This window comes from Lotus japonicus, chromosome 1, assembly GCF_012489685.1.
Source record: "Lotus japonicus ecotype B-129 chromosome 1, LjGifu_v1.2".
Taxonomy (NCBI): domain Eukaryota; kingdom Viridiplantae; phylum Streptophyta; class Magnoliopsida; order Fabales; family Fabaceae; genus Lotus; species Lotus japonicus.
In genome coordinates, this window is record NC_080041.1 from 64,502,957 (window position 1) to 64,520,824 (window position 17,868).

Sequence of the window (17,868 nt, forward strand, 5' to 3'; positions counted from 1 at the left end):
ACAATCCAACCACTGCCCCTTTTCCCTCACGACCTTTGCCGCCATGCCCATGATGACTACCGTCAAAATGAAGGTTTCACTCTGCCTCTTATGAATTTATGAAAGCACATCAAAGAGGAAGCAATAAAGAACAGTGGTGAGGAATTTTACCCTCTGAAATTGGGGAAGTTGAAGACAAAGAAAGGTTGAACAATGTGATAAATGCAGAGAGAGAAAAATTGAGTTTTTAAATTAAATAAATTTGGAGGGATGACAAAATTACAAAGGTGACCCTCACTTTAATGACTTTTAAAAACAAAAGGTCGGTTAATTTGTCCTAAATGAAAATGTGTAGGTTGCTAACTTACTCCTTCATGAAATGAAATCAAGTGGGAGTAAGTTAGCATTCCCCTATATGTATTAATATTAATTTTTATACTTTTTAATATTAAAATAATTTTGACATTTAAAATTATATAATTCATAAATTTTAAAATATAAATTACATCCTAAAATATTTTCTTTCCTTAAGTCATTTTATTAATATGGGGATGTCTTTCTTATATGAGAATGATAAGAAAGATTTTGAGTCATTAGATTAAAATAAACGAATTAGATTAAAAGACTCATTTAAGTGAGTCACGTGCAGGTGCTTTCTCTCCTTTTCCTAATCCTAATTCCCTGTTTTCTTAATCTTCCCTTGTTCTGGAAAAGATTTCCACCTCACGCTCCCTTGTTCGTCGAGCAACGCCGCACCGCCCACCACCTCCCCTTTCTTTGAGTTGCTCCGTGCTCGTTCATCGGAGGTTGTATCGCATCAATCGTTTAAAAAGTGCCAGAGCTAATTCAATTTCTATGCAAACCCCTGTTCATATCCTCACGTGTACCATTCTATTTTTCCACGTCTATAAAGATCAAATCTGACCAGCATCCAAGTTGAATTGCAGTCCCTGTAATGTTGTGGGGATCTTGTGTTTCTCTTCAATTTGAATTTGTGCTCCAATGGATCTTAAATTATACAAATAAATGGGTAGAAAAGAAGAAAATGACACAAATAACTAGATAGATCTGAAATTGTTTTTATTTTCCTGAAGAAGGGGATTAGGAATAGTAGGAAAAGGAGAGAAAGCACCGTCACGTGACTCACTTAAATGAGTCAGTTAATCTACTCCGTTTATTTTGATCTAATGACTCAAAAATTTTCTTATCATTCTCATATAAAAAAGATTTTCTCATAAGATACATCCCCTATATATATATATCAAATTAATTTTGTATTAAAAAAAATTAATTTATATTTATTTATGCATTTAATTTTTTTAATACTGTGCACATAATAAGAATTAAAAGTATATAACATATGTTTACCAAAAAGTATATAACATATAATCTATATCTATATACTATAGAAAAGAAGAACTCTGTGAGACCCACTTAAATGAGTTGACACTTCCAAGTTCACTCTCACCCACCCTCCTCTTTAGCTGACAAGTGTCAAGCTCTAATTCATTTTAACTAATTTATGGCCAGATTAATTTCTCCTTGATTTTAGTTTTATGTCCAATCATTGTCAAACATTCAAATAATCTTAAAATAACTTATTAATTGTTGTTTAATGATTTTTTAAACCGTTCATTAATGCTGAATCAAAAATCTCCATTCATCACAAATTACTTATGGAATAATCATTCAAAATATTATTCTATTTCATATATTTTTTTTAAACTATCCTTTAATGCTAAAAACGGATTTTGGCTTTCGTTATACGATTTTTAATATTCCCTTTTTCTTATACGTATATTGCATTAATTCATTAGTATTCTTATTTCAAAAAAAATTTGTTATACAAATATTTTCTTTTTATGTTGTTCAAACCGTTTTTCGCTCAAATTATAGAAGTTATATATCTGAAATAAATATTCAAATATGCTTCGTTGAAAAAAAATCAATATTCAAATTCAAATAGATTAAATCAATCAACCATAATTAATCTTCCGTATTTTTTCTTTATTTAAAGATAAATTATGCAAGATTTGCTCTAATTGAGATCAACCTGTATGCAATGTTACCTTTAATTTTCTTTACAATAAATTAGGAAAAGTCAAGTTTTTATAATCCTATTTTTGTGAAGGAACCCACTTTTTTTGGTATATGAGGAAAAATATATTCGAATAAAATCTAAACAATTAATTAAGGTTTGACTAAAATTTTAAAACCTGATTCGTATTTATGAAAAAAAGAAATTTTTAAATGAATATCAGAGAAGGATTTTTCAATCAGTTTTTTAAAAAAAAAAATCTAATTTTAAGTAATCAGGTGGTTGCATCTATTATGGAATTAATCAACCATACATAAATTTACTTTTTTTTAATTATGTAAAGATAAATTATGCAAGATATGCTCTACTAATTATTCAAAGATAAAGTATTCAGTGTTACCTTTAATTTTCTTTACAACAACTTATGAAACTTCATTTTTTTCCAATCTTATTTTTCATCTTTAGTCATCATTAACCCTAATTCCAACTCAACTATATATACTCTCTTAAGCTGTCTCTCTCCTCCATCATTCCATCTATTTTACAACACTTGATATCTTTGAAATTTACCTTTGTTCTGATAGCTGCTAGAATCGACGATCTTGCCAAAATCGATGCCTCCAAAGAGAACTAGACTATTGTTGCAAAGGTGAATCGTTTATGGCTAAGTCCGAGCTTATATGGTTCAAAGCTTCCCTTTTCGATGGACATGGTTCTTATGGATGACTAGGTATAGCATTTTTTTAATTACTCACCATGTTTTAATATCAGTTTTTTATGGTTGGTAAATCTCTTATCTTTTTTACTTTTTAATTTTCAGGGTTGTAAGATTCATACTTCAATTAGGAAGACCCTGATTTATTGATTTCAATCTTTGCTAAGTGAAAGACGCGTATATCAGATTCATGCTAAGTGAAGAACGCGTATTTCACGCTTTCTCCATCTTTACTAAGACACTAGCTGCGGAGAAATTGTTTTCTGAAATATGAAATTAGTTGAATAAATTTCCCGATCTCTACTATGCATAACCCACAAATTTTCTGGTATGTGAAATTAGTTGAATAAATTTCTATCTGTTTTATTTGATGACTAATTTCAACTGTAGTAGTTTCACCAAAAGAACATTGGTGCTCACATTTTAATATTTTCTATGGCTAGCAATGAGAGTTGGTGTTCAACATGGAATATATTTGTTGGCACATGTTATAAGCATGTGAAGCCTTCATAATTTGAATAAGAGGGATGCATAAATGGATTTTTTGAACCATATAAGGTTTCTGGAAATAATTTTGAAAGCTTAATTTGATTTTGGTTTCTGGTTTGTCCTACTACTCTTGCTTTGCAGACTAAAAGTATTGAGAGTTGTAGGTGCAAAATTTTCAACTGATTTTGTTGCAGGAACTCTAGCAGCTGGATCTAAATGTCCACTAGAGTTTGTTTGTTTTTGTAGATTTAGTGTTAGTGTGTCACTGAAGTTTATATGTTTCTATTTATCTCTTTTCCCGCACAAACTTTAGAGACAAAGTTGGGGATACAAAGGTTTTGCTTTGCTCATATATGCTTTTTATTTGGAAAATTGAAATTGTATAGTTGAGACGTTCAATTGATATATCTGATTATGAATATTCCACTTTCGGATATACTTTGTCTAAGTTTTTTTTCTTCTACGGATATCTGAAAAACTCCTCAAATTTTCTATCTTTTAGGATTTTCCTATTTTAAGAGCAAACACTAAGATTATTTATTTCTTTATTTGCAAATACAAGCACACCTTCATACTTTTTCTTATGTTGTTCCTTTCATGGTGAAATTGATTTTGTGAAATTGTCCTGGATGAATATAACCATCACTTGAATTGAACTGAGGGTGTTTAAGCTACAGATTAGGCAAGGAAGTGAAGTTAAAATAGAGACGTCATTGAAGTGGTGAAGAGAAAAGACATTGAGGATTATGAGAGTGCTTGGCTTGGAGGAACAAGTTTGGTGTTGACAGACTGACACCATTGTAGAAGAAGATTTTGAGGTTTAATGAGCTACAATGAAGATTTTGCAAAATTGATGAAGTTATTTAATAGTGTAAAACAATAAATTTCAGTAATTAGCATTAAATATTTCCACTGAATGCAGATTTAACGGTGGGAGCCTTGACAGAAGGTGTTCACCTACATGTTAGATACTCTTTTCCTTTTGTGGGTTTCAAGGTATAAAAAATATGTGAATGAATTATTTACCCCCATGTTACGGACATGATAAAGGTTGAATGTTGAATTGATGAAGTGTAGTAGTATCTCTTTTTTACAGTGTTTGTGGGGCTTCATTTTTTTTTACCGTGTCTGTTAGTGATACTATTTAATTTTTGATGCTAACTATATTGAGGAGCTGAAAAGGAAAATTGTGCTTAAAAGAATAAACTGGACAGTGCGTTAATAGAATATTGAATAAACTAATAATTGAAAAATATATTTAAATTAATGTTATAATTTTTGGAATATATATCTATCTATCTATAAAAATATTCAAATGAGAGGGGGTTAGAAGAATAAACTGGACATGTGCATTTTCCACAAGGATTTGGCTGAACCGTTGAAGTGTCCCTTCCCTAACAAATGAAAGTTTATTTTTCATTTGATTGAAAATATATTTTAAGAATTTCAGTGTTTTATAAGTATTTTAAAATTTTAGGAGCGTGTCCATATTCAAAAATCTTATTAGTAATTTTTTCTTTTGAATGATTTGTTTTTTTCCTCCTCCATTGTAAGGAAAAGTTCTCCATGCATCGCATACCAATCACAAAATGTCGTAAGAGCATTAAAAAATATTGTTATATAACATATTTTTATTTATGTTTAGGTTACAGGTGTAAAGCTCATAGGGGGATATTTTTAAAAAAATATACTTTAGTGTAAGAAAAAGAAGCTTTAATATAATTTTAGTTTTTTTTCATGATTCTATAAATAATCTTAAGAGTAAATATATATTTAAGTATGAAATTTAAATAATAGAAATATGTTATATGATCTTCTTTTATTTACGTTCACGGTAAAAAAACTCATACGGGAATAGACTTTATACAATATTATTTTTAAATTTATAAATAACTTTAATATAATTTCACTCATTTTTCATAATTATTTACTAATGTTAGATGTGTATGTGAATACAAGTATTTTCTAATTTCTTAAGTGCATTGTTTTCTTTATCAATCGTATGAAAAAATTATGTGCAATGAACGAGTAAAAATGACCCAAATTGATTGACAGTGAATTTGCTAAAGTAAGGTATAGGTACGTGTCTAAAACACAAGATAAAATTATCCGTGCAGGGTAAAGAGTTTGCATAAAAATAAATTATATTCTTATTTTAATTTTTTTCAAATTACAGGGCAGAAAACTCTCATGAGGAAGAACATTTTAGCACGAAAATGCTTTAATCTTAAATTTAATAAGAAAATAAAATTTCATATGATTTAATAACATTTTTCATACTTATTTTGATAATTTCAGGAGTAAATTTATGTAAAAAAAATTAGATTTTGTGTCGGTAATATTTCATATATTGTGGAGTGGTGTTGTTTTATTTTTAATTTTTACAAAAATGGTAGAACGAAGAGAAAGTATCGGGCGGGGCGTCTGTGGCATGCTGGGGAGGCCAGTAGAGGCTCACTCCTAGAACGAGTGTCGGGGGATCTCCCCGAGGAGGGTTGCCTACCAACTAGGATTTTACTGATCCCAGGGGGATTAGAACCCTCGATCTTTTGGAGGTGAGAGCTAAATCCGAAACCTAAAGTCAGTTGTGCCAACCCATGTTGGTTATGGTGTGGTTTTATTGAATACTCATATTTGTCATATTTTAATTCTATCAAGTTAATTCTCAGCAAAATCGAGTTTTTAGCATGTCAAATTTGTATAAACCTATTTATTAATCCATGTCCCAAACACAAGAGAAAATTTCGTCGTGCAACGCACGGGTAAAATAATAAACAAAGTGGCAAGAGACTTGATTTTATATACACATCAAATTCCTTATTCTAGGGGATTTATGATTTTATAATCAATTTTCATCAAAATTGTGCCAACCCATATTGGTTGTGGTGTTGTTTTATGGAATACTTATATTTGTCACATTTTAATTCCATCAAATTAAAATCTCAGTAAAATTGAGTTTTTAGCATGTTAAATTTGTATAAACCTATTTATTAATCCATGTCCCAAACACAAGAGAAAATATCGACGTGCAACGCACGGGTAAAAAACACTAGTATCATTTAAAAATTTCAAAATATTTAGCAAATATAATTGTGTCATTAATTATTTAGTTTTTAATAACTAATATTTTTTCATATAAAATATCAATTATTTTCATTGTATTATTTTTTTAACTTTTCTGATTGAAAATAAATATTTTAACTAATTTAATATTTTAATTATATGCATTACAGGTTATACAATTAATATTTCATACACTTTTTTCGGAGAAGAAAAAAAAAGAGTTGATAACTAATTAATGCATTGAAGTGCCATTAATGCATTGCAATCAATAGGTAATTATTTCAGGAATATATGTAGGAGTATGTTTCTTTTTGTTCGGCCAGTGGCAGCAGAGTGAGTGGAAGAGCTGGAGAAAGAGCTAGTGATGATGATGATGGCAATGCAGCAGCAAGTGACTAATGGTAGCAATCGAATAGCAGCGAACAATGGGACACCCTCGAACACTAGCAACTAGTATTCGTGCACGTGCCCTGCACGGGGTGAACAGTGAAGAAAAATAAAATATAGTGTGTGTATCTATGCAATGTATGTGCATGAGAGTTTTTTTTGTTTACCTTCAAGTCTTCAACGTATAAATTACATCTTTTTTATGTCCGTTTCTTTTTCTTTTTGTCATTGTACATTATCTTTTGGACTTTTTCTTTTTCTTTTCCCTTATATTTACCATGGGTTGAGGTACCCCTAGTACCTTCTCAATACAATTTTACTTACCAAAAAAATAAATGAATGGTATGAGTCTATGACTCTTGCTTATAAGTGTAGGTGTAATTGAAGCAGCACCTATAATGCACAAAGTAGCAACTGAGTTGAGATCATAAAGATCTCCACAGATTATAACTCTACAATAGTTAACCCACCTTGCAAGTGTAATCAAGGAGATCATAAGCACAAATATAAATTAATAGCAGAAATTTTAATTTGAACATGAAGAGGATAATCCATACCGAAAATTAAGTTCAAATTATATCAATATAATCTTGCATCTGTAGATTACCTAAAGGCAAAATAAATATAACATGTAACATAAATTTCATCAAAATTGTTATAGCTTACAAAAGTGGAATGAACAACATCTTAACTAACATTTAATTTAGAAGTATAATGAACAAAAATTACATAAAAAATAACTGGGAAGGATCTCACTATTTGAAAACAACTTGAAGTAAAAAATTTAGTACAAAATAAATCCTTTTATGAAGTCGCATTTTGTCCTTTTCTTTTAAATATGGTTTTACCTGCAAAGAATAGACATCAGTTTTTCCATGTGTGAGAATAAATTTATAATGAATTTTAAATTGCTAAATTTGAATGGTGGTGCATTTCAAATTTTATGATAAAATAAATATTAAAATTTATTACTTTATACAGCATTCATTTTAAAAAAAAAAAGACAAGTCTCCTATTATTCGAATTCTGATGCTGGCGCATTTTCAAGATGAATAAAAAAATTTGAATTTAAAATATGCCACTCGGTAGATGGAGGTAAAATTTAAATTCTGAATTTCAAAACTAAGGCCTATAAAAAAAATCAAAATTATGAATTTGTTACAAAAACAATAAAATCTTTAATTTTTAGTGATTGAAAGTGGAAAACCGGATTTTTTTTTCAATTTCTCTTTGTATTTTCCAAATGTGATTGGTAAATATTTTTCTTATTGATATTGATTTGAATTTTCAACTTCTCGTTGGACTTATTAATCAAAGTTTGGTTGGTACACATACTTGGAACCTGCATAGATATTCTATATTACTTTTAAATATAACAATGTCATAAATACTTTTTTATTATGTACCTAAAATTTAGTTTGGAAGAACCTAAAATTTGATTGTAATTTTTTTATTGAGCCAAAAATATAAAAATGATATTAGTTTTAAAACATCATTCTTCACTCTATCATTTTCCTGTATGTGTGAGCTCTTTATCATAGAAAAATGAAATTCTTTGAATATTAATTGGATTTGACCGGTCTGTGGTACCTGCTTATTGAACTCCTTACTCCTGTGCTCTTTGAAGAGGCCAACCCGCGAAAGTAAAAATTCCCCAACAAATACTGTCAATTACATCAAATTTTGCCAAAAGGGGAAGAAAAATCAAGTAAGCTACTGCTGAAGGACTTACATTGAAAACTCCAGAAATATAAAATCTTAATATTGGTGTTTAGTAAAAGCTCCCATTAGAAGAACTTACATTGAAAACCAAGAATCAAAAAGCCTCTCTCCACCTTCATTTGTAGTTCTTGAAGTGACTAATTAAGTGGCACAAGGTGCATTTGATTTCCTTTCCCCATAGTGTCAACTGAAATGGGCACAAAATTCACAAATCTCACCAAGTCCATATGAGAAAGAATGAAGAAAAAAAGGAAAAAGGTTTCGATTTGCCATCTGAAGACTAATGCGTGCACACAATCAGAATATTTGCCCACAGGTAGATTTTTATATCAACAAAATTAAGGAAAAATACCACTTTCAATGAGTAGCTCCCATCTCATTCAGGGCTGACTGTAGCAAGAATCTCAATTTTTAATGAGTCATCTCCTTCCTTTCATCAAACATTGTTTTCTCTTTTTATGATTTTTGAAAGCTTCTATGTTCCCGTTCTCTTTCACACAATCTTATAAGCAAGTTTGGATTTATCAAGAGACCTAGCAGCATTAAACACAACACAGTTAAAAAGCCAAATTTTTTAACGTGTTCACAAACAAACACAAAGCATTCAAATCACAAGGAATATTATAAAGCAACTTAAAATCAAAACCAAAAAAGATATCTTGCAAACAGGTCCAAAATAGCTTGGAATGAAGATAGGTTGGTCTATATATTGAATGGATCTCTGAGAGAATTTGAGAAGCAACATATTGATGATTATGGTGCTTGAATTGCTCGGCCAAATGTGCGATCAAGGTCTAACAACAATGTAGGTTACCTGAAACCAAAAGAAAAATTAAATAACAAATTATAACAATGAGAGTGATAGTACGACCATCAATGACCCATGTATTTTGTGTCTTCTCGTAGAATATAACAATATGCTTTTTTAACAATTAATTTGAAATGAGATATTTTTGATTTCCCGGTTACATAGTTTGTTATGAGAATTTTGTAGAGCAAATGCCAGAAAATTGAACTTTTCAAAATAATAGATTCATTGAATAGTGACATTTAGTTGGAAAAAATCTGCACTGTTTCACCCGAAAATAATGCAAAATCAAATAACTCTTTTTTTATGGTACATCCGAAAAAAAAATCAAATAACTCTGTAGTGAAGAATTAAACTTGGCTTTCAAAAAAGAAACTAAACTTGCCATAAATTTAGTTAAAAAAAAACTTGCCATAAATTTAAAATGATTTTCTTAAAAGAGTAACTAACTTTTAAAATTAATAGCATGTGTGGTTTGTTGTGGTCACATGTAGAATTGAGAGCATACGTGTGAATTTAATTTAATTTATTTTTCTTTAGTGTATTTTCCAAAGTAGAATATTTATAGAGTATATTCCTCAAATAGTGTATATTTCTTAAAATTACCTTATATTTTGAATTTTGAAATAGTTAGTGTATAATAATTATCAAGTTTGCATATTGAAAATGTCATGAATTTTGATAGCTTGACACATGTACCTAAAAGTATGGAAGCTCTAGATTACTGACACATAAGATTCTGATAACTCTCAGAGTATATAATATTAGATATAACTAGTGTTTTTTTCCCGTGCGTTGCACGGGGAATATGTCTATTGTATTTGATATATCAATTAATCATGAATGTGATTATGCGTGTTTGCTTAAATCTTAGATAATTATGGCAAATCTTTTAAAATTCGGTTTCAATATCTGTTTTGGAATTAGGAAACACGTGTCAACCAAAGATAAGTTATCTAATTCTTTTCTAATATATATTAATATATAGAGGAGGAGATGATTGATGCAGTATCTTAGATAATTAGGAAAAATCTTTTAAATTTTAATGGATTATAATCTCAGCATTACATATATTTTTTTTACATTGTGGATCATGAGAAAGAATAAAAGAAGAAGTCACGAGATTCCTGTAAATATGTAGTAAATTAAGCTTGAGACTTTTTCTAATTTAAAGAGATAATAAAAAAAATACCATAAAAATTAATTAATACTCTAAAAATAAATAATAAGATAAATTAAGATAAAATCATGAAATAAACAACCTAATTCCTAATCAAATCTAAAATTTAAAAAAGGTACTAAATAAATATAGATAAAAACTATCAAAATCTAACAAATCACAATAAAAACTCATAAAATCTTGAATTAATTAAAAATCCGAAAATTCAATAAAAATTAATTAATACTCTAAAAATAAATTAAGAAATAAACAACCTAAATCCTAATCAAATTTAAAATTTAAAAATGTATTTTTTATGAGAATTAACCTGAGAATGACACGTGGAATTTTTTTTATGAGAATTAACGTGAGAATGACACGTCACTAAGAATTAACGTGAGAATGACACGTCACTAAATCAGCTTGATAGAAGTTCTTCTTTTCTAATATATATATTGATATTGATATTGATTGATATTGATATTAGATATTAGATTAGATTAGATGGTTTTTTTATAATGAAGTTTTATTTAAATAATTTTAAATTTTGTATTTTGAATATTTTTTTTATGAGTTGAAGATGGATGAATATAAGACCAGGTGCATTGTTAACCTCAAATACTTCTACTTGACTAAATCTAAACTAATCCACAAATTTTGAGTTAGTTAAAAAATCTAAATTCAATTCCGATTTATTTAAGTTTTTGAATTCGTAAATTTTGAATTTTGAAATTTTGAAAAAAAGAATAGGTTAATGTATAATCAAAGTTTCATATTGATAACTAGTATTTTTTACCCGTGCGTTGCACGGGGGTATACATTTAAATTTTGTATTGTGTTTTCTTATGTTTTTTTTTAAATTATTTATTTGTAAGAAAATGAGAAAAATAATTTTTTTTATAATTAGGTGTATTTTTGCGAAGTGTTATTTATGTTTTTGGTTGTGTTTTTTTTTGTCGTAGTTTTTTTATGAGTGCATTTGTTTTTTTTATTTGTGTCGTTTGTCCTTGTTTATCTAATTGATGCTTTAAATTTATTCTTTTGATATAACCATTTTATTGTACTCTACAGATAAATGTAGTATTTTTTGTATGATTGTATTTAATATTAAGTTTATCTTTTTGAGGCTCATAACTCATATGAAATAAATAATAATAATTTTTTTAAAATAATTTGAAGTTAATAGTATAAGTCCATAAAATGATATTGATGAAGGAAGATCAAGAGGAAGAATTAGGAGAGTTTTTTCATTGAATGACCTTTAACTTTTAAGGTTCTTTATGAATATTAATTATTAGTTGATTAATATTTTAACTAATATACACTATATGTTTTTTTAGTGACATCATATTTAAAATTAATTTTATCCTGTGACATTCTATAATTTATAATCAGGAGTTACAAAAGCAACAAATAAAACAGTCAAGAATATAAAAAGTTTGTACAAAAGGTTTCATAATAAAATGATCAATGATTAGGATTAGAAGTAATGAATGACAAAGATTGATTTCATATTAATTTACTCATAAATTTACGTATATGACCATGGAAAAATTTTCACTTATGTGTATTAAAGTATTAAATTACATTTTTACCCTCATGGTTGCAAAAAATTCTCCTTTATATTATAGATTAATTAATGATTTCTTTTTGAATTTCATAACTCATATGCAATAAATAATAAAAAAAAATTTAAAGTAATTTTCAATTAATAGTATAAGTCTATAGAATTAGATTGACGAAGGAATTTCAAGAGGAAGGGATAGGGAAGTTTTTTTTTATGGAGTGATATTTAACTTTTAAGGTTTATTATTAATATTAATTATTAGTTGATTAGTACTTCAACAAATCTAAACTAATAATATGTGTCTTATGGAATTAATAACTAATATCATATTTAATATTTACTTTGACCTATGACATTCCATAACTCATATAAGTTAAACAATAATAAAAACATTGAAAATACTTTAAGCTTAATAGTATAAAGTTATATACAAATATTGATGGAGAAAGTTCAAGGCGATATCGAACGACTGAGATTAAAAGTCTGCTAAATATCGAACTGTTTTGAAAAATCTCATATGAAATAATATGTATAATTACTTAAAAGTTCATAGGTAAAAATAAATATATGAAACATTGTTTATTGATAGACTATTTTACCCTACATGTTTTAAACTTATCCATTATATTATATACAAATAAATATAAATACCTTTTTGAATTTTAGAACTCCTATAAAATATATAATAATATATTTATTTAAAATAATTTTCAATTAATAGTAGAAGTCTATAAAATGACAATGATGAAGGAAGTTCAAAAGAAAGGGACACGACAGTTTTTTTTTTTTATTAAGTGACCTTTAACTTTCAAGGTTTATTCTTAATATTAATTATTAGTTGATTAAAATTTCAAAGAATAAAGTATAATAAAACCCATGTTTAAAAGCCAATAATATTGGAGATGCAATCAACGGCCCTGATCCAATCTAACGAAAATAAGTAGTATTTTACACAAATGTCCATACTTAATTTGAGAATTATGTACAATGAATTGTTCAATGACAAAGTTACCCTCAAGGTAGCAAAAACTCTTCCTTTATAGATAGTATAGATAGATAGATAGATAGATAGATAGATAGATATTAATTATTAGTTGATTAATATTTCAAAGAATAAAGAATAATAAAACCCATGTTTAAATTTATTAAAAATAAAACGGTAGAAGAAACTTTTTAATTTAAAATGAAACTTCAAACAACGATAATTACCATAAAAAAGTTTATTTTTAAAACTATTAAAACTATAACGATGGGGAAATGAATTTTAATTGAAACTAAAAGTAGGTATTTAAATAAAATTTAATTTATTTATCTTATGATTGAGTTTTTTAATAAAATAGTAAGATAGAAATAATTTAACTTGAATGTTATTAATCCTTCAATTTTTTATTTTTTTAATTAAATAAACAAAAATGAAACAAAACTCAAAAAATAGAGTTGATATATAAAAGAAATAAGAAGGTAGAATTAAATCGAAAACGGAAAAAATAATATAAAATTTGTGACCACATTCATAATGTAAATGACATAAATTGAATTAAACTTAATGTGGATGATGAAGATGACAACATCACACCTATTTGTTAAATAAAATAAATGTGACTCTCATTTAGCCGACTATGTTCATAATGAAACAATAAAATTTTTGAAAAATGCAAGAAACTTACATGTTTTCAAGATGTAACATTGGAAGAATTGAAAACAACAATAAAAAAATCTGAAAGAAGAAACAAATTGAAACTAAATCAATGAAATGTAAAAGGAGAAAAAAGACTTCATTATACCGGATTAGAAGAAAAAAATATCATTTGATCAACTAAATTGATACTAAATTAATCAAAATAAAAAAGCAAGAAAGTTACATTGCTTGAAGACATTTGTACTTAAATATATGAAATGAACAAAGAAAATTATCAAACGTTAAAGTGATACCTAAAGTTGAACATCTTCAAGTAAACCACAACTTCCTTCGTTGAGAGTAGGACTTGCAAGCATGATTAAATGCCAAGGGAAAAAAGTGTAATTCATCAAGCAAGAAGTTAAAAAAGAAAATACATAAACCAAGAACAAAAGAATGCAATTGATGGCAAAGATGGTTTTGAAGTGAGAAAGATTATTGAGATATGAAACCGAAAATAATCAAATGACTAAAGCATAGGAGATTGAGTCATACCTTTATGTCGAAATCGGCGCATGTGGTGCAAAGGGCTGGTACAATGGTGTTTCTCTACTGTGTGTGTGCTTTGATGTGAGGAAAACTTGTTTAAGAGATTTTATAGGAAGATGGTTGAAGCTGAAGAGATGGGTGATAAGGTGGAACTTGAGAAGGTGGGAGAATAAGAAACTATGCGAATTAAATTTGTTTGAAGGTGGAAGATTTTTGAAGCTCAAAAGGTTGATGAGAAGTTGTAACTGCTGAATGTGGAGATGAAGAGAAATTAACATTTGAAAGAAGGGCAAAAGCCAATAATATTGGAGATGCAATCAATGGCCCTGATCCAATCTAACGAAAATAAGTAATATTTTTACACAAATGTCCATACTTAATTTGAGAATTATGTACAATGAATTGTTCAATGACAAAGTTACCCCCAAGGTAGCAAAAACTCTTCCTTTATAGATAGATAGATAGATAGATAGATAGATAGATAGATAGATAGATTTGTTGAATTTCGATTGATTGACACGTGTCCATTAAAGATGAAGCTCTATATGATTGACACGTAGGATTCTGATGAGTCTTAAACTATATAGTATTAGATTCTCACACACCATCTCATTCAAATCACGTGGTATATATGTCTATTAATTAATTTTATGCATTTTTCCACAATTTGAACCATTTGCTGCAAAGGTTCTCTACAACTCTCTCTTACGCAGTTGTAGGCCATCGAAATAGTTAAGATTAATCTAAATAAAAAATAGTAGCTTTTTTAATTAAGGAATTCTTGGTGATTTAATGGCTATGTTTGACATGCCATTTCAGCTAGCTTATTTGACTAGCTTAAAACTTATTTGACTAGCTTAAAAGCTCTATAAAAGTGTTTGACGAAGAAGCTTATTTCAGTAGCTTAAGGCTATGTTTGGCACGTTTAGCTGATAAGCTAGCTGAAAGCTGAAAAGCTAGCTGAAAGCTGAAAGCTGATAAGCTAGCTGAAAGCTGATAGCTGATAGCTGAAAAGCTACGTAATTTGAACAAAAGTGTTTGGTAAAACTAGTTGTTGAACAAGCTGAAATTGTAAAATGACATAAAAGGACATACTTGTATAATTTTTTTTTATATTTAACATTACTTTATTTTCACATTAATACCTATATGATATTAATATTAAAATTATTATAAATTTTTTAATTTCACTCAAATTATTTATCATCTTAAAAATATAATATTAATTTTTACTTATTTACTTTTCTATATTTTTATTAAATTAAATAGAATAAAAAAATAATTTGTAATTTGTAATATAAAATTATTTATTTTATTCTGAAGTAGTAATTATTTCTGTGCGGGAACAATGTACATATGAGACAAGTGTGATAACTGATAAATAAATAAGTTTTTTTTTGGTACATTGGAAAATGAGTAGGTAAATAGGTTTAGTAGAAAACATATAAGGCTAAAGGTGAAATTTTGATAAAATAGTAAGGATAAAAATGAGAATATATTTAATAAGCTATAAGCTTTAAGCTACTTGAGATAGCTTATAGCTTAAAGCTTTAAGCTACTAAAATAAGCTCCTTCACCAAACACTTTTGAAGAGCTTTTAAGCTAGTCAAATAAGCTTTAAGCTAGTCAAATATGATATAAGCTAGCTGAAGTAGCTTATTTTAGTAGCTTAAAGCTTATTTGACTAGCTTAAAAGCTCTTCAAAAGTATTTGAAAGAGCTTATTTGAGCTTATCTGACAGCATAAGCTCTTATGTCAGTGTTTGGGAGAGCTTATGCAAACAGCTTATGGCAAACCAAAAGCTATTTTCAGCTTATTTTCATAAGCTACTCAGGATAGCTTATGAAAAACAGCTTATGCTTATATACAGCTTATTTTTAATTTATTTCAATAAATTTTTAAAAATAGCTTATGAATAAGCGCTTATATCATAAGCGCTTATGACCATAAGCGCTTAATTAAGCTGTTTTTCCAAACGGGGCCGGTGAAGGAGCTTATTTTAGTAGCTTAAAGCTTTAAGCTATAAGCTATCTCAAGTAGCTTAAAGCTTAAAGCTTATAGCTTATTAAATTTATTTTCATTTTTATCCTTATTGTTTTATTAAAATTCTACCATTACCCTTATATATGAGTTTAATTTTGATGCACCGACGGTGTAAAGTTTTTTTACACCGTTAACCAATCAGATTTCAAGGATGTGACATGTCAATTAAAGAAATTAAATGAAAAGAGAGATTTTCTCACATCCTTAAAATCTGATTGGTTGACGGTGTAAAAAAACTTTACACCATCGGTGCATCAAACTTTTTCTCCTTATATATTTATAAAAACACTAAACTTATTTTCCCCTCACACTTACGTATGCAGTTTCCGCCATCATTCCCGTCACACCGCTGCGCACCACAAGTATTATAAATATTATATTAATAAAAATAAATAAAAATAAATATTATATTTTTAAGATGATGATATATAACTGTAGCTAATAAATATATTTAAAGTTTTAATAATTTTAATATTAATATCATATTGATATTAATGTGAAAATAAAGTAATGTTAAATATAAAAATAATTATATAAGTATGTCCTTTTATGTCATTTTACAATTTCAGCTTGTTTAACAGCTAGTTCTACCAAACACTTTTGTTTCAATCACGTAGCTTTTCAGCTTTTAGCTATCAGCTTTCAGCTAGCTTATCAGCTTTCAGCTATCAGTTAGCTTATAAGCTTTCAGCTAGCTTTTCAGCTTTCAGCTAGCTTATCAGCTAAACATGCCAAACATAGCCATAGCCTAAAGCTTTAAGCTATAAGCTATCTGAGGTAGCTTATAGCTTATTGAATTTATTGTCATTTTTATCCTTATTATTTTATTAAAATTCCACCATATAGGTATTAATGTTAAAATAAAATAAGTAAAAATTAATATTATATTTTTAAGATGATTTTTTTTGTTCCTTCGGAAAACCTATTTTTAAGATGATAAATAAATTGAGTCAAATTAAAATATTTAAAGTTATAATAATTTTAATATTAATATCTTATAGGTATTAATGTGAAAATAAAGTAATGTTAAATATAAAAATAATCATACAAGTATGTCCTTTTATGTCATTTTACAATTTCAGCTTGTTCAACTGCTAGTTTTACCAAACACTTTTGTTACAATTACGTAGCTTTTCAGCTTTCAGCTAGCTTATCAACTTTTAGCTATGAGCTAGCTTTTCAGCTATCAGCTAGCTTTTCAGCTTTCAGCTAGTTTATCAGCTAAACGTGCCAAACATAACCATTGACGGCTGGAGACTCGAGAGAATCTAAAATCATACTAAGGTTGCTGAATATTTTTTTCAATACCAACAAATGGTTGGTTCAGTGGTTAGTTCTATCAAAATGTGAATGTTTCAAGCTTCAACAATTTTCATGGCAAGCTGGTTTTAATACTACTATTTTCTATCTTGGCTAGCTTCATTTATCTTTTATATGTATGTGTATATATATACACAACCAACTATCTGAAAAAGTTCAAGCAACACACACACATATATATATATTTATATATATATATGAATTTTTTTATATTATGTATATTTTCTAACAGCATCTTATCCAATGACACAGAAACCATGGAGAAAGTTTCTGTCACATGTAGGTCCTGGTTTCTTAGTCTCATTGGCCTACCTTGATCCGGGAAATAGTAACTCTCTCTCACCGACTCTCTCTATATATCTCTCTCTTTATATCAACCTCTGGCAGGGCCTATATGTGCTTGAGTACAAG

At 27.9% G+C, this 17,868-nt stretch overlaps 1 protein-coding gene across 1 annotated transcript in view; it reads left to right on the plus strand.

Annotated features, from left to right (window-relative positions):
- Positions 1 to 17,700: 17,700 nt before the first annotated feature.
- The window catches only part of LOC130742374 (metal transporter Nramp7.2-like), a 35,523-nt gene continuing 35,355 nt past the window's right edge, over positions 17,701 to 17,868 (plus strand). The window contains 1 exon segment of the mRNA XM_057594476.1: positions 17,701 to 17,785. Coding sequence (XP_057450459.1) covers positions 17,701 to 17,785 — 85 coding nt within the window.